This window comes from Equus caballus, chromosome 21 (genome assembly GCF_041296265.1).
Source record: "Equus caballus isolate H_3958 breed thoroughbred chromosome 21, TB-T2T, whole genome shotgun sequence".
Classification (NCBI taxonomy): domain Eukaryota; kingdom Metazoa; phylum Chordata; class Mammalia; order Perissodactyla; family Equidae; genus Equus; species Equus caballus.
Genome location: NC_091704.1, coordinates 41,461,989 through 41,482,320, shown reverse-complemented (window position 1 = coordinate 41,482,320; position 20,332 = coordinate 41,461,989). Strand labels below are relative to the sequence as shown.

General features: G+C 36.8%; 1 protein-coding gene across 10 annotated transcripts in view; it reads right to left on the bottom strand.

Annotated features, from left to right (window-relative positions):
• FYB1 (FYN binding protein 1) overlaps window positions 1–20,332 on the bottom strand; it is a 159,087-nt gene that overhangs the window by 44,204 nt on the left and 94,551 nt on the right. For all 10 annotated transcript variants that reach the window (XR_289206.4, XR_011430135.1, XR_011430132.1 and 7 more), the window contains exon 3: window positions 2,057–2,213. Coding sequence is in view for 3 of the 10 variants with exons in the window: in XM_070245888.1 (XP_070101989.1) it covers window positions 2,057–2,213 (157 nt within the window). In the remaining 7 variants the exon portion in view is untranslated. The remainder of the gene's footprint in view (window positions 1–2,056; window positions 2,214–20,332) is intronic.

The following is a 20,332-nucleotide window of genomic DNA, read 5'->3' as shown; positions in this document are numbered from 1 at the left end:
GCGCTCAGGAATTCACTCTTGAGGTATTTATTAAAATTTCTTACTAGAATTACACAAGATCCAGAAGGCTGACTGAAGCCAGCAGCTGGGATAGGGTCACACAGTAAAATTCAAAAGTAGTAAGTTCAAAATCTAGTGGGTTAAATTTATCAGAGTAGGAAAAAAATTAGGAAAAAGAAACAGGATTTAATACATGCGAAAGGAAAATAATTTACACGGAAATTAGGGGTATATAGGAACACATTAATTCGTTATTTTAATTAAGCTAATGTTTATTTAGCACATATGTCAGTAGGCAGATGGCTTACGCTCTTATTTGGTAGCTGGATATCATGGGGTATTAGAATCTTTAAACTAGAATTCGTAAACTTAAATGCCTGGAAGAATATACAGTTAACGTAAATGCACAGTGCAGGCTATTTACAAGATAACAGCCACTAAGCTCCTCTAACACCTTCTAGTTACTGCCTTTAAGCTCCCAAAAAGTATAAGTGAAACAAAGTGGAGGCTACCCATGACAACTGTGTTTTCCACTCTGCCCTAAATTGTGGTCATCAGCATTTAAGGAAAGCTGTCAATCATTGTTATTGACAGATTCTATCACATAGATTATGGATTTTAAGTACTTTAAAAGTAAAGAACATCAAACTGGCATGGGATTGAAGTGAAGGAAAAACAATCTATAGCTAAATGTTTTGGGATATTACTATTTGTGGTAAAGGAGAATCACGTACAGCAATCTTCTGGGAGAAAAAAGAGAAGATCTAGCCTGGCTTGCCATAAGGATCTATGCTTGCCATTGTCGGAATACTTCTTTTTAAATCAACATTTCATTCTATTCCCATCTTCCACTTACTTTTCTTCAGCCAGTTATTCTGGTAAATCATGGATAAATAGCCCATGCATAGCAACCCACACAGTTTTGACATTTCTGAAAGGTACCATGTAAGAAAATTTAAGCCAGAGTGCTTGAATAAAAGTTTCTTAGATTTTTAACACACAGCCAAAAATCTGAAGCGTAAGAGAAAACCTGCAGTTTTTTACTTAAAGGAGGTCATTTAGCAGGGTCATCAAAAGCACACATTTACTTTGGCCTCAGACTGACATTGGCTCAAATTTCTCCTCTACATTCTTGTGTAATCTTGGAGAAGTTGCTTAGCCTCTGTAAAGTTATTATTATTTTCTTTGCCTTTTCTCCCCAGTACATAGTTGTATATTTTAGTTGTGGGTCCTACTAGTTGTGGCATGTGGGATGCCACCTCAACATGGCCTGATGAGCGGTGCCATGTCTGCGCCCAGGATCCGAACTGACGAAACCCCTGGCCTCCAAAGCAGAGCGCACGAACTTAACCACTCGGCCACGGGGCCGGCCCCTGTGAAGTTCTGTTTCCTCAGCTGTGAAATGATGATGACCCAACCCACTTGATAAGGTTATAGGGATTATATACGTAAAGTGCCTAGCACATCATAGGCAGCCAGTAAAATATGGTAGTAGTGGTGGTGGTGGTGATGATAATGGTGGTGGTAGTGATGATGATAATGGTGGTGGTGGTGGTGATGATGTAATGGTGGTGGTGGTGGTGATGATAATGGTGGTGGTGGTGGTGATGATGATGGTGGTGGTGGTGGTGATGATGTAACGGTGGTAGTGGTGGTGACGACATAATGGTGGTAGTGGTGGTGATGGTGTAATGGTGGTGGTGGTGATGGTGTAATGATGATAGTGGTGGTGATGATGATAATAGTGGTGGTGGTGATGTTGGAAGAGATGGTGGTGATGCAGACCCAAGGAATGCTTCAGAACTTTTAAAAAGGCAGTGGAAGTTTTCTTCAAATGTACTCATAAGAAGAAAACCACAGTAAAAACAGATAAACAAGGGTTGCTCAAGGGTATGGGGGCACGAGATCAGCCTGCGCAGTCATCCCTTCTCCCTCCCAGCTGCCCACCTTTGTGGTCCAGCAGTTTACCATGGAACCCTTAGCATTCAGCCAAACATAGCTTGAAAATCTATGCCAAGAGACTGACAAAGAAATGGCAAGATAATCTTTTGCTTACTTTAGATCTAAGGGAGGTTTAATGTTTCTGGGAGGTAGGCTTGGGACTGGCGGTTGTGATGGGTGAGATGCTGGCAATGGCGGTTGGCTGGCTGGATGGGATGGTGGAGGCGGTGGTAGGGAAGTTGTTGAGTAAGACGTTTGGCTTTTGCTGGTACCTGAGAAGTGAAGCAAACAATACCATGAATTAAGACAAATCCTTAAAATATAAGAACTGTCTATTCCAAGTATGCAGAAATGAGGATCTTAAATATAAAAATGTAAGAAATGCATCCCAAGTTTAATTAATGCTTTAAAGAATCTAATATTTGAAGTATTATGGTACAAGCCCATAATGTTTAAATGTTCCATTTTTATTTTTTCCCTAAGCTTTATTGAGGTATAATTGACAGATAAAATTGTAAGCTATTTTGAGAGATTTAAAGTGTATAATGTGATGATTTGATATACGAATATATTGTGAAAGAATTCCCCCCACCAAGTTAATTAACACATCCGTCACCTCACATATTTGCCTTTTTTGTTGTTTTTGGTGAAAACATTTAAGTCTTATTCTCTTAGCAAATTTCAATCATACAATATAGTGTAATCAACTACAGTCACCATATTTTACATTAGATCCTCAGATCTTATTCATCTTAGAGCTGAAAGTTTGCTCCCTTTTACCAACCTCTCCATATTTCCCCCACCCCCAACACCTGGCAACCAATTTTCTACTGTTTCTATGAGTTTGACTTGTTTTTTCAAGATTCCACATATAAGTGATACCATGCAGTACTATATTTGTCTTTCTCTATCTTGCTTACTTCACTAAGTATAACGCCCTCCAGATTCATCCATGTTATCACAAATGACAGAATTTCCTTCTTTTTTAAGGCTGAATAATATTCCGCTGTATATATACACTTGATCTTCTTCATCCATTTACCTGTTGACGGACACTTAGATTGTTTTCATACCTTGGGTATTGTGAATAATGCTGCTATGAACACGGGAGTCCAGGTATCTCTTTGAGATAATGATTTTGTTTCTTTTGGATCATGCGGTGGTTCAATTTTTAATTTCTTGAGAAACCTCCATACTCTTTTCCATAGTGGCTGCACCAGTTTACATTCCCACCAACAGTGCACAAGGATTCCCTTTTCTCTACTTCCTGGCATTTGTTATCTCTTATCTTTTTGATAATAGCTATCCTAATAGGCATGAGGTGATATCTCATTGTGGTTTTGATTTGCATTTCTGTGATGCTTAGTGATGTTAATAAATGTTCCTTTTCTTGAGATAGATAAGTTCTTTGAGTTTAATTTGCACTATTAAAAACAATTTCTCTTACCTTGTTAAGGAAAAACACTTGTTAAATCTAGGTGTAGAATATATGGGTGAAAAATTTCATAATAAAAAATAAAAAACAAACAAGCAAAAAAGAATTTCTCTTATCTTTTCAAAGCTTTTGTAAACCTTCGTTTCAGTATTCTGGATTTTGTAAATAAGCCTACAACAATTTTAATACCATATTCTCTGTGATTTCACAAATGTAGATTATTTTTCATTTGACCCATTATTTTAGACCACAGAGGTTTAGTTTTTGTATCTACTCTCATGGATCATGTATTCTTACTTGTATTCGATGATCTCCTTGAATCTTTAATGAGACGATAAGTTTTGTTTGAGGTGTTATTTCTAACATCTGTTGCCAATTTTTTTTTTCTTCTTCTCCCCAAAGACCCCTGGTACATAGTTGTATATTCTAGTTGTGAGTGCCTCTGGTTGTGCTATGTGGGACGCTGCCTCAGCATGGCCTGGTGAGCGGTGCCATGTCCGCGCCCAGGATCCGAACTCTGGGCCGCGGAAGCAGAGAGCGTGAACTTAACCTCTCGGCCATGGGGCTGGCCCCTGAGGTGTTATTTCTAAATATTGAAACATTAAACAATCTCACAAGTAAATCACATATATTGTAGAAACTGTAATATGGGGGCAAGAAAAACTAAACAAATATGAATTGTTCATAATCCCATCACCCAGCAATACCTACAGAGTTAGATGTATTTTAAAACATTTTAGGGGATGGCCCGGTGGCGCAGCGGTTAAGTTCGCACGTTCCGCTTCTCAGCGGCCTGGGGTTCACCGGTTTGGATCCCTGGTGTGGACACGGCACCGCTTGGCACGCCATGCTGTGGTAGGCGTGCCACATATAAAGTAGAGGAAGGTGGGCACGGATGTTACCTCAGCAGGCTTCCTCAGCAAAAAGAGGAGGACTGGCAGTAGTTAGCTCAGGGCTAATCTTCCTCAAAAAACAAAAAAGCATTTCAGTGCAAATATACACTTTCATGGGATGGGAGCAAAATGGGACCATTTTGCTATTTTGCTACCAGCTTTTTATTTTTCTCAATATTCATAAATACCTTTCCAGGTTAATATAATTACAATGTAATTTTTAGTAATTGGACAACTTTTCTTTATGTAGCTCTACCACAATTTAAAAAAATTAGGGATCTAATATTGAATATTTGTACTAATTCCTTTCTTTGTTTCTGTAAGAAAAAATGGCTTAGTCTTTGTACATATCTTTAAAGTTTTTTCTTACAATAAATTCCGTTAAGCAGAAATTCTGGATCCAATAACCTTTTTTTAAGGCTTTTGATACAAAAAAATCAAATTATCTTCCAGAGAAACATGAGCTGCCAGCTTCATCAGTTAGTATATGAGAGTGCCCATTTTTGTATTTCTTTGCCAACACTGCCATTATTATGTTTTGAACCTTTGACAATGTTATGGAAAAAAATCTACCTTCTTGTTTTAATGTCATTTTTATCAAACTAAAGTATACTCAGGAATTAACAAGTCAGTGACAAATAACATAACAACAATAAAAACAAAAATTGTTAGTTTTCTGTTCTCCCCCCTGGAGGCAATCACTGCCAACATTTTACATTTCTTTCGCATTTAGCTCTCTCTCTCTCTAATCTTTTTAAAAACCATCAATCAAGCCATATACATATATATATGTACATATATAAAGATTATTATTATTATATAAAGATTATTGACTTTCCATTTGGTAGATGTGAAATTTTGCTCTCTTCCTTTCCCTTTCCAATACAGCAAGAGCATGAGGTTTTTTGATTAAAACCATATTCATTGTTTTTGCAGTCATGACTAGGTAAATACTGTTCTTTGCTGAGTCAACTGGTGTACTATGATTACATTTTCTTTCTCATTCAACTTACTGTTTTCCTGGAGTTAATAATTGCCTCATTTTGTCATTTGCAATGAGTTTTCTTTGGAATTCTTTCTTCTTACAATTTCCAATATTTATAAAATGTCTTTAAACATATTCTACAAAATTCAACTTGTTGGATGATTGATAAGGTCCAATGTGTGGTCTCTATCCACTTGCTCTAATCTGACCTGGTTGCCTTCAAGGTCTGCCACATGGCTGTCATCCTGGGACTTCTCTTTGCCAGCATAAAGGTTCTGATGTATTAAGAGAATGCATTGTGATAAGAGTGCAAGCCCTGGAGCCAGGGCATCTGGGTTTAAATCCTGGCCCCACTACTTACCTGCTGGGTGACTTAGATAAGTCACTTCCTGGTTTAATCTGTAAAATGGAGATAATAATAATGCCACCTCACAGGGTCGTGGTGAGGACTTACGACTTAACATATGTAAGGCACTTAGGACAGTATCTGGCATATAGTAAGCTCAACATTTTTTGTTCAACAAATATTCATTGAATGCCTACCATATGTCAGGCTCCATTCTAGGCACTAGGAACACAATAGAGAAAAAATAGAAAAAAACATGTGCTCTTATGAATTTAGGGAGATATAGCTGAATATAAGTAAAATACATATGAAATTATGGTGAGAAATTCTATAAATGGTGGGAAGATATATAAGGGTGTACTATTGGCATCTCTTCCCAACTCTGCATTCAGTGACCTCACCATGGTAGACTGAACTTGGACACGATGGGAGTATTTACCTCATGGAAATCAACAAGAATCACAAATTTGGGTTTGATTTATTGTTTTGTTGATTATTAGATTTAAGAGAGTGATAGAGGAAATGCTGACAATGCAGATTAAATTTAAAATGTGCCATTTCTGTAGTCATTACATTGTGAAATAGCATAAAACATTGAGGAAATATTTTTCCAGTATTTGAAAACTATTATACAGCTCAGCAAAGTAGTCACTCACATGATTGGCAAATGAGTGAAGTTCTGATATATATCTTTGTTGGTTCACATTTGCCTTTTTAACATAAATGAAAAAATCAATACTCAGGTTGGAAATATACTCCTTCATTAATGGCAACCATAGGTTGGCTACAGATGTAAAAATCAACAATTGGCTATAATGAACTTTTAATAAAAAGTATTGTATATTTTATTATTATTTGTATATTGTGTGCTACACATCCTTTATATCAATAAAATTTATTACATGTATGTATATATACATAACACACATACACAAAGTTTTCCTAGAGAACTAATTCAACATTTACCAGCATACCATTGCTTATACCTAGAACATTCCTAGGTTCTGTTGGCTTTATGGTGAATAGAATTACTTGTCTCTGTATGTATCTCCCTCCTTTGCTTTGACCCTTGTTCTGTCTGTCATTCCTCCATTTACTTTCGGATTTCATGTTTCGATATTATGTTGTGGAATTATGCACGTTTCCTGACTTCCCTGAATATGAAATTTGTATTTCTTATCTTCTTTGTTTTGAGGCAAGTTTTTGAGAGAAAAAGAGGATGCCCACTTGAAAAATATTTTGTTTTAATTTTACGTCTTTGAGCACTAATGATGTCATTTTTTTTCATCTCTATAACCATGCTTTCATTTTAATTATATTATTATTCAAATCCTTTGCCTATTTTTAAAATGGTACTTGCTTTTTCTCGGTGGCTTACAAACCTCTTTGTTAAAGATCTTAATCTTTTTTCCTCTTACATGGACAAACTGAACATCATCATTTGGCTGCCTTGGCCCCTCCCTCTGTATGTTGATCCCAAAACAAAAAAAACCCAAACCAGAAAACAAGACAAGACAAAACAAAAATCAAACTATGCCCCAACCAAAGAAACCTTCAAAAATCTTCAAAACCTTTGAAGAAAATGGAATATTTTACTGTAAATTTCCTTAAAAAGTCAATGGCAGGATTTTAAACAGCATATTATACAAAAAGCTTCCTAATTTCTTTTAGGTATTTCTGCTTCTTTCCAAAGTTTTTCACTATGGTAATTATTAAAAATATTACCCTCTCTCTTCATGTCCTCATTTGGGAGTTTTACAAATTGCTCAGGTCCTGTGCTTGTGACTTGTGACAGTCCCTGCCAGGTGTGACTCTCACAGGAAGAGCTCAGCTGCTCTTTTGGCAGCAATTTTCTTCTTTTTCTTTTGGTTGAGGTAGGGAGAATTAGTTCCCTTACAAATGTGATAAATAAAAATTTCTAATTGATTGCTTTTTTGTTAGAAATATTTTTCCCAGTTTATTTCTTTCAGAAGTTAAATTTTTTTGGTACGTAGGACTTACTACTTTTTCTCTAATTCAATTAATAAATTCTTTTATGTATAACTTCTATCACCACTGTCATGTTTAGGAAGCCCTTCTCTACCTTGAGAACATATAATTATTAACCTTACAGTTTCTCCTACTTCATTGTCTTCATTTTTTTTACATTTAACTCCTTAAAACTATTAGTAATTGATTTTGGAGTTAAGTGTGAGATCAAGATCTATTAGTATAGGTTTTTGTCATTGTTATTGTTCTTAAATCATTTACCAAATGTCCCAGCACCATTTATCTAATAAGCTATTACTTACTGATTTGAAATGCCTCTTTTATCATAAAATAAACATTAAAAATTCTAGCGAATTTGACAGATGAAAATATCTTCTTATTTTAATTTACAAATAATATGGTTTGATAGATTCATAAGTGATTTGAAAGCTGTACACAAAGAGAATAAGCCACTGTGAGTGGATACTAATAAACCATTGTTCAAACAGAAGGAAAGATGTTTATTAGCCATATGTGACTCATCTTCTCACGGAAAAGATTTTGGCAAGCAGGAGGCGTTACCATATGAGAGTATTCTAAGGCCCGGAGGTGAGAAATTATAGGCGTGGTTTGGAGAATGACAAATTGGAAACACTAAAAACTGACTGACCCTGAAATCCATGAACTACTTTTTCATCTTCACAAGGTTTGTGAGATTTTTGGATGGAGCATCTCTGGTGAGCCCCTGCTGTTCTGCCTGCCTGGCATCTATTCTCCCTTTCCTAGTCGTAATAGCTTGAGCTACCCAGAAACGGACGTGCTTGCTTTTCCACTGGACTTGGAACCCCGAGAGGGTCCTCCTAGAACTGCTGGAAGTCATCTCGCCACCAATGTGGGAGGGCTTGCAGTGAAACATTTTGCGTCACAATATCTGTGGTCACTTTCAAATACTAAAAGGAATATATTTGCATGTATATAAAATAATTCTAAGGAAATCATCTTAGTTTTTCGGGGGGAAAAACCCAGATAGATTTACCTTAATGTAATATGATTGGCTCTAAAATCTCAATGTGGACTTCCTAAAGTACACTAAAATATAATTAGTAATATTGAAATCCTCAAAAGCAAAAATCTAGTCTGTGGTGATGGAAAGAAGGGGGTGGATATTGAATTATAGGAAAATAAGTAAAGAAGAAACAGAAACAAGAAATCTATAGGAAATTTCTGAGATTAATGATAATTACATTAATTAATCACTTACTTTCTGCCAGGCACCACTGTAGGCATTTTACGTAAGTAAATTATTTAATCTTTGTAACAATCCAATCCTTTGTAACAAACATGTGATTATCCTGTTTGCATTTGAAAGTTAAGAAAACGGCCCAAATTCAGAGAGTTAGGAAGCAACGCAGGTCAAGTGCAAACTCAGCCAGAATTTGAGCCCTAGTTGATTTCTTATGATGTCTATACCTTTTTGGCTAGGTTCTGCTCATGTCCTCAAGGTAATAAAATGGAAATTATTGATAATTTCAAATGGACACATCAACACACTTTCCTAAGTCCAGCTTTTCTGATTGATACCTTTCCTCTTAGTATGATTTTGTACAACTGTTTTCAATTTCATTAGGACAGCAACTGTTTTCATTTCATTAGGAGAGAAACTGCAACTGGGGACTGTAAAGAAATTCACCTATATGGGCATTTTGGACGTCAAATTTAGCAATTTAACCTATCCCAAACACTCATACATGTGAATCTATGCTTTGGAATTTGATTTTGGAAACCAGATAGCAGGAAAGTAGACGTTCAGGAGCTAGTAGAAAATGGTCCCCCAAAGATGGATGACTGATGTGGGCTGGCAGGAGTAAAAAAAAAAAGTCGCAAGAATTGGAATTAAAGAATTTGAAATAAAATCATAAAGGAACTTGGAAGATATGAAATAAATAAAGGGAAAGAACAAGTTTAGAGTTTAGTTGGCATCAATAATTAAGGATATAAAATTTGGGAGTTAACACTCAAAAATCTGATCTACTTATGGGTCTTACTCCCCAAGGTTCAGGAGGTATTGCCTGAGTGGTCTGAGGCTTTAGAATACTGGAACTGAAAAGACCATTTGGAATTCCTTCCTCAAAGAATGAAGGATTGTGCAGGGATATGGGCCCGCTAGTAGTGAGCAGAGCTGGTATCCTGAATAGCGCAGGATAACTCAATGGCAGTGAGCTAATCAGGTGAATTTGTAAACACTGCCCATTCTCATCCCAAGTCAGATCCAGGAGCTGTGTTCCTAGGCATTTTAATAGTAGCTCAGGGCTTCAAGGAGGAGATATCGGACATTTTGCTAAAAAGTCAAGTGGGAGCTTTATTTACAACTTGCTATAACATTTGAACTTTCACAAGACATATAAGAATGTTAATAATAAAATTCTTAACCATAATAACAAATGTGACTAATGGTAAAAATAAAAAAGAACTGATTGTACCTGTATTAGGGAATAGTTCATACTAGTTACAGAAAAAAATGGAAAGGGTTAGCAATGAAGGGGAGAGAAACTGCAAAACCATCTAGAACAGGAAAACAACTCTCAACAATCTAGGAAGTTAACAACCTCTTTTCATCCTCTTTAATTTTGGAAGCTCAGAAGAGGCCTTGCACAGTCATGTCCCCCTGCTCAGGCACACCCGGATGGGTGGAACACCAGGGCCATTTCACCAGGAGGAAATGACTAGGAGGGGCCCTCCGTGAGTCAGCGGTGCCCATGGGTTATCTGGCCCTGTCCTGAAGGGTGGCTCCAGGTTCTGTGAAACACAGGCTACCCAAAGTGGTAACATTTCATCAGGATCTAAGACTCTATAAACAGAAAAACAGACTTGAGAGGAAAGAAAAGAAGGGATGGAGAGAAGGGGAGGAGATGACTAATGAAGACACAATGATGTTGGTATAGTAATAGAATAAGAAATGGAAATTGTATTATTTCACAAACTTTGTACTGTAGATTTTTCTGCTAACCAAACACTCGTTCTATATATTGTCACAATACTCTTGTAACACAAAGACCTATGAGGACTCAGAGAATCTACCCCATAGATTCTGACATTTATGACTTTTGGCTAAGAAGGTACCTACAGCCTTCACACCCCAAGGGGTCTAAGGAGCATCTAGAATTGTGGTTCTTGATTTCCTTTTTAATCTATGGATTCCTTTACAATATCCAAGGGACTGTATCATATTGCCCCCCGTTGCCCTAGACCAGATATTTCTAATTTTTGTTGGAACGTCTTAGAATTGGGCCAGGCATTAGAAAACTTTGATTTTACCACCAGCTCCATCACCAAAGACCCCTTTGTCTTTGACAAATCAGTTAAACCTCATGTGATTTAGTTTTCCATCTATCAAATGGGAGTAATTCAATTCCAACTATTTCACGCAGGCTTAAGGATGAAATGAGCTAATATGTATGAAAGCATCTTGAAAAGTCTGAGGCATTGTACAAACAGAAGAGATGATCACACAAGGATGAGGAGCGCTGCAAATAAAATCAGTACTAAGTTGTCCTTTCTTAAGATATTTTGAAATCATTTGTATAAGTTCATCATTTATTTATCTGGGAATTATTACGTGCCTGCCCCAGAATTTAGCCATTGAACTGGCAACTTGGAACACAGACTTTTATTTTCTCTAGTCCTGGGTAGGCACATAACTATTGCCTATCCAAGCAGGAAGAAAAGCTCTAGCAACTCCATGACATTTCCAGAGTTTGGACTGGTGAACTCTGCGCTAAGCAGTTTGTAAAACAGTGTAGGAGCACACTTAATGGAGCCCCCAGCAGTTGCTTGCTCATATACATTCATTTACATCCAACTAAACATGGGCTTTCTCAGGACTGAGTCTCACTGAGGTCTTACCACATTTACTAAATGGTTGTTCCAAACCTCCCCACATTCCTGGCCCCTACCCAGGCCTTGCTCGTTCACCACTTTTATTGGAGAATAAAAGTTGGAGAGCACTCCACCTGACCATCCCCACTTACCCTTCATTCCAACTTAAAGCCTCCTTATATCTTGCTCTCTTTCCTTTTCTTTGCTCCTGATTCTCTGGACAAATGTCATTGTTCTTTACCAAAACTAACTGCCCTTCTTGGTTCTTATCAGTGGCCACTTCCTTATAGACTCTTCTCTGTTAATTACTAACTCCTTCACTAGCATCAAGCAAGAAACATTTATTAAACACTTACTACATGCTCTGGACTGGGTGTTTCATCTTTTAAGATGTACTTCCCATTATAAACACAGTCTGATCTCTACTCTAAAATAACACAACAATATTATTTCTTATGCTTGTCCCCCACTCTAGTTACCAGCTGCTTTTTCTCCTTCCCTCCACAGCCAAACATCTTGGAACAAAAGTCTGTATTTTCCACGTCTGCATCTTTATTTTGCTTCGGTGGCTTCACAGCAGAGTGAAGAATGAAGGGGTTCTGGAATAGAGGGGCTTGAGTTTGAATTCAGACTTTACCACTCTTATGTTAACCTTCAATAGTTTATCACTCACTATGGGGCTTTGAGGAAATTGCTTGACTTCTCCAAGTCTTCATTTTCTCATCTGTGAAATGGTCGCATACATCCACCTTGCAGAAGCACCTGACACGTTGTAGTTCTTCATAAATGTTCCTATTCTTTTTAGCTATTACTCGATCTGGCTGCATCATTGGGACCCTGCAGTCTACCCACCTCAACTGTAAAAAAACAAAAAATCCCCCCAAACCAAAACTTTTTCCCCAAACCAATCATGCCCTATCCTGATTCTGTTAGGATCTTTTAAAATGGACTAAGAAACAGAAAGTTTAACTTTAAATCCTTAAATCCATCCCATTAGGTATCAAAACAAACATTACTTTCACTTTCTTGATACCCAAACACACCAAAAGCAATTTTTAACAAGGGAAGTTGAATGGTTTAGTGGAAAGAATACTTGTGCTGGAGTCATTCAGACCTGAGTATGACTGCTAATCCCAACCAGTACTAGTTCTAAGACACTGGCTGATTTATTTCGCTTCTCTGGGTTTCATATTCCATGCCTGTTAAAAATGGGACTACTGATTCCTACCTTGCAGGGTGGTTATGAGAATTAGAAATAATACGAGTACCTGCCCAGCACACAGGAGGTGTTCAATGCTACTCGTGAATTGCTCTAGAACCTAGAACTGCTGTGTTCCATACAGGACACGCTCTTATTAAACCTCCCAGAGCAAATTTATTTCCATCACTGCAAAGAGACTGGGATAATCATACTCTAATAACTTAAGAATTTTTTCTAAACTGCCCTTTGAGCCTGCGACAACATGCTAATTGCTATGTCTGACCATTCCGTAGAAAGCAAGCTTCTGAAAAGCCACTCACCCTTTTCCGTGTAGTACGGCTGTACTGCCCTTCTGTAGTGTTAACACTCATGCAGCCTAATGCTGCTGGGGGTCAGGGAGGGGGCTCTGCTGCATTTGTACACAGAGCACTCAAACATGGTTTCTTACGCTAATTTTATTTTCTTTAAAATTTCCATAAATCACTTCATCATTTATTTATTCATTTTCTTCCTAGTTAAACAGTAAACTTCTGAGGGCAGGTCTATACTGTCAACAGCTGTGTGTGTCCCCCAACACTCTGCACCTATCTGACATAGTAGGACATCTAAAATTTTAACGATTTGGATTTCTTTTTTTCCTTTACTCTTTTCCCTTTAGAGAAAAACTAATCTTAAAAAGCACTGCAAAATAAATATATTTACAGTAAAACATTTAAGAAAACATGAGAGGAACACTGAAAAGAAAATTTCACATTCTAGATCCCATCTCCCACTCCCCTCCCCTCCCCAAAGACAACTGTTCTCAGTCTTGTATGCGTCTTTCAAGAAATCTTCCACGCATTTGTTTACGCAGATGGGAACATGGTATGCACATTATTCTGTACTTTGCTTTTTTTTTTGAGGAAGACTAGCGCTGAGCTAATATCTGCCGCCAATCCTCCTCTTTTTGCTGAGGAAGACTGGCCCTGAGCTAACATCCATGCCCATCTTCCTCTACCTTACATGTGGGATGTCTACCACAACATGGCTTGCCAAGTGGTGCCATGTCCGCACCCGGGATCCGAACTGGTGAACCCCGGGCTGCCAAAGAGGAACGTGTGCACTTAACTGCTGCTCCACTGGGCCGGCCCCTGTACTTTGCTTTTTAACTTAATTTTAGAAGAGACTGTTTTATATTGGAATAAATAAAGCAATTCGTTTATTTTCATACTTGTGGAGTTTCCGTTGCATGGATTTACCATAACTTATTTGACCAGTCTCATTATTGACAGAAATTTAGGTTATTTTTTAAAAAAACTTTATTGAAATATAATTTACATAAATGTACTGATTTAAAGTGTACAATTAAATGGTATTAGTATATTTACAGTTCTGCAAATCACCATAATCTCATTTTAGAATATATGCATCACTGCCAAAATAAATCCTGCACCTTTTAGCAGTCTCTCTCTCTCCCCCTTCCTTAGGCAACCATTAATCTACTTTTGGTCTCTATTCTGGACATTTTGTATTCATAGAATCATAAAATATGTGGTCTTTTGTGACTAGTTGCTTTTACTTAGTTGCTTTTGCAGTTCAGTCATGTTGTAGCACATATCAGTACTTTATCATTTTCTGTAGCTGAATTATATTCCATTGGGTGGATACCACCTTATTTATCCATTTATCAGTTAGTTGATGGTCGTTTGAGTTGTTTCCACTTCTTAGCTATTAGAAATAATGCTAGTATGAACATTCATGTAGAAGTCTTGTGTGGACCTATGTTTTCATTTCTCCTGGTCATATGCCCAGAGTAGAATTGCTAGGTAACTCCATATATAACCTTCTAAGGGACTCTAAGTTGTTTCTTATTTTTTGATATTTTGGACAACTACAATTATAAAATTATTCTTGTACTTATGTCTTTCACTATAAGTGCAAATACATCTGTAGGATAAATTCCTAGAAAGTGGAATTGGTGGGTCAAAAAAAGTCGAACATTAAAACATTTTAAATAAGGCCATTTAGTGAGATTTTACCAATTCATGTGTCTTTTAGTGCACGAGGAGAATACCTGTTTCACCATAACCTCACTAACATTGTGCATTATCATACATTTTTGGTTTTACCAATTCTGTTGGGTAAAAAATGATATCACATTTTAATTTTCATTTCTATGTTTATAAGGGAGGCTGAGGATCTTTCATATGTTATAAGACATTCTATTTGTGTGTGTGTGTGTGTCTCCTTTATACAGAATGCTAGAGGTACAGGATCCTATTTAGTTAAATAGCTGGAAAAATGCACATTACCTCTTTTTTGCTTGGTATTTGATCGAATGTAGACTATCATAGACAATATAAGCATATAAGTAGGTATTGCCATTTATGTCGAAGTATCTTAAAAACTTTCAGAAGCTCCTCAGCAGACTTCAACGGTGAGACTGAAACCTCTGAGTCACAGGCTTAGAAAATTTAGTTTCACGGAATTTTTCCTTGGCCTTAATTCAGAGGTGTTTGTTTTATCTTCAAAGAATTTGTAAACCCATAGTGGATGGGAAATTTTGAAAACTAATTTAGTTGAAAACAAACCACTGTAACTAAATTAGTAAGAAACCCATGGCTTTGAAAGCAAGCTGCCAAGAAAATATTGGCCAGCTTAGACTAGTCCATCAAATGGAAAGAAAAGTAATATTGAAACACCAGTGTTTGCATAGATAATCAAGGCAGAAATTAAGATGAAGGTGAAGAGAGGGAAATCAAAACAAATACAATCATCTATTGGAGAAAAATAAGTAAAGAAAGACTTTGACCACTACCTTGAACTTCTCTGTCTCAGTCCTAACTTTAACATTCAATGTTTCTGAATATTTATTGTTAATTCTTAAAAATTCACTCCCCCAATGATTTTATTGGCTGTTCATCTGCTGTCTATATAATTATTCATATAACTATTATTCATATAATCATCAAATGTGAATTGTTTTTATAAATGATTTTATTTATTTTAAACTCATAAAATAACATGAAACTGAAATCAAGCAGTAATTTGATGGAAAATTTCTGACTTTTCAATCTTTCCTTCTTTAGTTTTTTGAGGAAGACTAGCCCTGAGCTAACATCCACTACTAATTCTCCTGTTTTTGCTAAGGAAGACTGGCCATGAGCTAACATCTGTGTCCATCTTCCTCCATTTTATATGCAGGATGCTGCCACAGCATGGCTTGATAAGTGGTGCCTAGGTCCACTCCCAGGATCTGAACCTGTGAACCCCTGGCCTCGCAAGTGGAGAATGCACACTTAACCACTGTGCCACTGGACCAGCCCATGAATCTTTCCTTTTTTTTTTTTTTTTTTTTTTAAAGAATATTAAGTATTATTTTAAGAGGAAAAAAGTTAATGTATATGAAACATTTTTTTGTCAGATGCTCATAGCTTACAGAGTGCCTCCTTCTTGCTCGAAGATAGAGCATATTTGGGCAGAAGACAATAACCAAATTTGTTTTCTTCAAATGCTAAAAGTTATTTTAAAAGTGTACTAATAACATATAGGAGCAAAGAAAGTACTAGAACTCAAGTTTTAGAAACATCCTCAGATGAACTGAATTATATGTTGAAGGAATAGTGAATGTTTTGGGTAAATTAATACTTTTAAAATAAAATCAATATGACTCAAAAATACAAAATCTCTGAGCAGAGATGGAGTAAATATTGATGGTGCAGAGGTAATATCACAACTTCAGAACATGGGCAAACAGAGGAACAATTAAAGAGGCTGCTCCAAACTCCACTGTCAATGGAAGCCAGGTAGAAACATGCGTTTGTACCTTGGGCTGGGAACGTGACTGTGGTGAGAAGATTAATGCCCTTTCTCATTGTGGGGGCTAGTCCAGGGCTCCAGCCCCTTATAAACATGTGAAGAACAAGTCTAGATTTTTCTACAAAATCTTCCAATTTTTGAATGTGCATAAGTAAACAAAATAAAACAAATAAATAAAACAATTAAAAAACCCCCAAAAAACTCGGCACAACAAACAAAGCCCATTTGCGGGCTGGATTAATTTGTGACAGACACCTTTTTTAAGTTAAGAAAGGAGAAGCATCATAAAGAGAAGGTTTATTAAGGGAAATTGCCTGATCATAGATTCATCCAGGAAGCCAGTTTTTTCCTGCTAAAATTCTGAGGTTCTGGAAGAGGTAAGTTAGACCATCAGACCAGGGAGAGAGTCATAATGAGTTGAGGAGAAAGGATGAGAACTGCCAAGAAAGAAAGAAGAGCTTGGCTGCAGCACCTGCACAGTGCAGGTGCTCCTGATGAGAGTTAAGAGGAACTGGAGAGACAGAGGAACCACAACCCAGTGTGAATGGAAGAAGCACAAACATATAGACAGATGGATGTAAATAGAAGCGATTCTGTTCAATTGATGCTTGCCACTTCCATGACGATGACTGCTACCATCATTGCTATTTTTGGGAGATCACCTAGCTAGAACAAAAGAGGGACCCTGAGACGAGAGAGAGCACAAAAGCATCAGATGACAAATCAAGACCTGGAGAAGAGAAAGACAGAGACCCAGAGACCCACACACCTAGATGTGTGATCTTAGGCAGGTCTCTCCCTCTTCCTTCTTTGAAAAAAATTAGCAAAATAAATATTTTTATTTACACAAATAATATAGTAATCATTTCTGGAAAAAGTTGTACAATGTGATAGAGTAAAACTTCATATAACATTTCACTCCTCATTCCATTCCCCTCCCCAAAGGCAACCACTACTTATCTTTGCAGAACTTTTCTATGCACTTGCTCACCTATGTGTGGATGCATTGAAATATCTGATTAAAACCTAAATATTCCTGTACGCTGACAATCATATGACAAATATTGAGCTTCTCCCATTCTTTGTAACTGTGCAAAGTGGTTTGTGATTGAGCTCTTCCACGGTTTGTTTAGTCTTTTCCCGTTGACTACCAACAATGCAGCAATGAGCATCCACTTACTTGCTTCTCTGTGAAATGTGGCGATCGTTTCTAGAATAGATATCTAAAGTAGAGTTGCTGTGATGAAGGATTTGTACATTTTCACACAGTTTCTGTCAAATTGTCCTCCAGTGGGGCTTTATCAATGTAGAACCTGCTAAAATCTTTTCTCCTCATACCCTATCTACCACTGGACATTTTTAATCATTTTTCAATTTTGCCAACACAACTGAGCCTCTGTTTAATCTGTAAAATGATAAAAATCGTCTTTCACAATAATGTTATGATAATTATGCTAGTTAACAAAGGTGCATATCATAAGTACCTGATTCACAGTAGACATACTTCATAAATGTTTATTCCCTTCCCTTATTATGGATTCTTTAGCAAAGGAGAACTTAGTCAAATTAGGTGTATTAGTATAATTTTCTTAGGGTGCTAATAAACCTTTGCAATTAGTAGTGTGTATTAACCATTGAATAAATCCATTTTTTAGCCCATATTCATATTCTATTTTTAATTAAAGTCCTCTAACTAGGAATATTTCTTTAGCATTGCTATATTATTATGTCCCATGTTATAATTCAATTTTCCCACCATATTTCTTTTTTCAATTACTCTGAAACCTTTGTTTTTATAGTTCATTGTGACATTGTTTGGCCTTCACTTTCTTTTTTTATTAGGGGCAGATAAAGGTGTACTTTAACGACAATTAATGTAAAGGTAAGCTTCCTTTAATTTTCTTCAGATTTTCACTGGAATGAAAACACAATTTAAAAATTTGTATAGAAAATTTAAGGATCTCTGAGAACGTCTGAAGACCCCAGATTGAAAGACACTGCCCTGATTGTCCACAGCTCAGTCAGGTTTACCAACTGAACATAAAGGTTCTCCATCTTGTTTATCTCATCTGTATGCTTTGTTTAATGATTCTAACTAGTCAAACAATATCAAGTTTTACAGTTCCTAAATAAAATTCATAAATTCCATCACCATATCGTACAAATTAAATTAAAATCATGTTGTTACATTTGCACTGTGCATCTAATCTTGTATGAAGTCCAAATATCATAGTAAATTGGTGAAATTAACATCTAAAGAATAAATAGTCAACAAACACTTATATTCATTCCCCTTTTGTTTTTCCTAACTCGCTACACCCAATATGTAAGCAATTTCTGTCAATGCTACCTCTGAAACATACTACAAATTCATCTATTTCTCTCCTTTCCACTGTGCTACTCTGGTCTAAGCCACATCATTTCTCACCTGAAAGCCTTCTAACCAGTCTTTTGGCTTCATTCTTATTTGCCTACGTTTTATGCTCTACACAGCAAAGAGAATTCCTAAAATGTAGACCAGATGAGAATACTCTTCTTCATCATGGCTCCCATTTCAATGGCTTCCTACTACAAATCCCAAATTATGACCCTCCAGGACCTACGGAATAGTGCCTACTATTCCAGCCCCACCTTAAACCTTTCCCTCTTCACCAAGCTATTCCAACCCACTCAAGAGCTTTCTGTTTCTTTAACCACATCAAGCTGGTTCTTGCCTAAGGAATTTGCACTAGCTGCTCTCTGCTCAGACTTTCCTTTCCTACAGCTTTGTATGGTTGGACTCCCTCCCCATTCATGTCTCTGCTTAAATATCGTCTTCTCAGAGAGGTCTTCATATTCGATTTCATCTAAAATAGCTTCACCTTATCTTCCACCTCATTAGTCACTCTACTGTATCATTCTGTTTTTATTTTATTCACAGCACTCAGCATTCTCTGAATTTGTTTATTCATTTACTTCTGTACTATTTGCTCTTCCAACTAGGATGTAAGCTCTTTGAGAGCAAAAACCATATATATCATTCTCATTGCTATATGCCCAGGCATAAGCACATACTAGTCACTCACCAAATAGTCATTGAATGGATATACGAATAAACAAATGATCTTCAGCTACAAAAAATATGAAATGCCAAACCCTCTTGCATCTTGACACTCTTAAAACAACATCAAACATTGTTTATCATTAATATTCACACCAAGGATTGTCATCATTTTTAGTGCACAGTACTGGAATTGAATGTTACAGAGCACTGAACAGAAAGAATGACAGTCAAATATAAGCAGAAGACATATATTTATTAGAAAGAATAACATTTAATATCAGTCTTGGAATTGGAATAAGAAGTCATCCAATAGAGAAATTCACTGGGTCTAAATTTAATTATATTTTAAATCACTAACTTACCTGAAGGAAAGGAAAACTTTGGCAATAAGAGAGCAGGGCCAGTCGGGCATATAGGACCAAAACTAAGGATTCTGGATAGGTAAGAAGTGGACTAGTCAAAGTGCATCCGGAAAGGTCAGCCAGGAAGGAGACGAGAGTCCAAGCTAGCTAGCCAATGCAGAGTGTCTGTCAGTCAAGACCGTGTACTCTGGCATCAGTCAGACCTGGAGTCAAATGCCCTTAACCTGTAGCTAACTGCTGCCCTTGTCCCTTAACTGATCATCATTACTTGGTTGTAATGCGCCTACATATCTAATAGTTAATCATTACTATATAATTTGTGGACAATGATGCAAGACGGTGCTGGTGGCCTAGTAAGAAGCTGTATATGAAACAGCGATATTAGATCCTGATAATATGACTTACTAAATGCAGATTTTGCAACATGAAATGTAGTCATGCTGGAGTTTTAGTGTGATGAAACTGGGGTGGGGAGGATATGAGG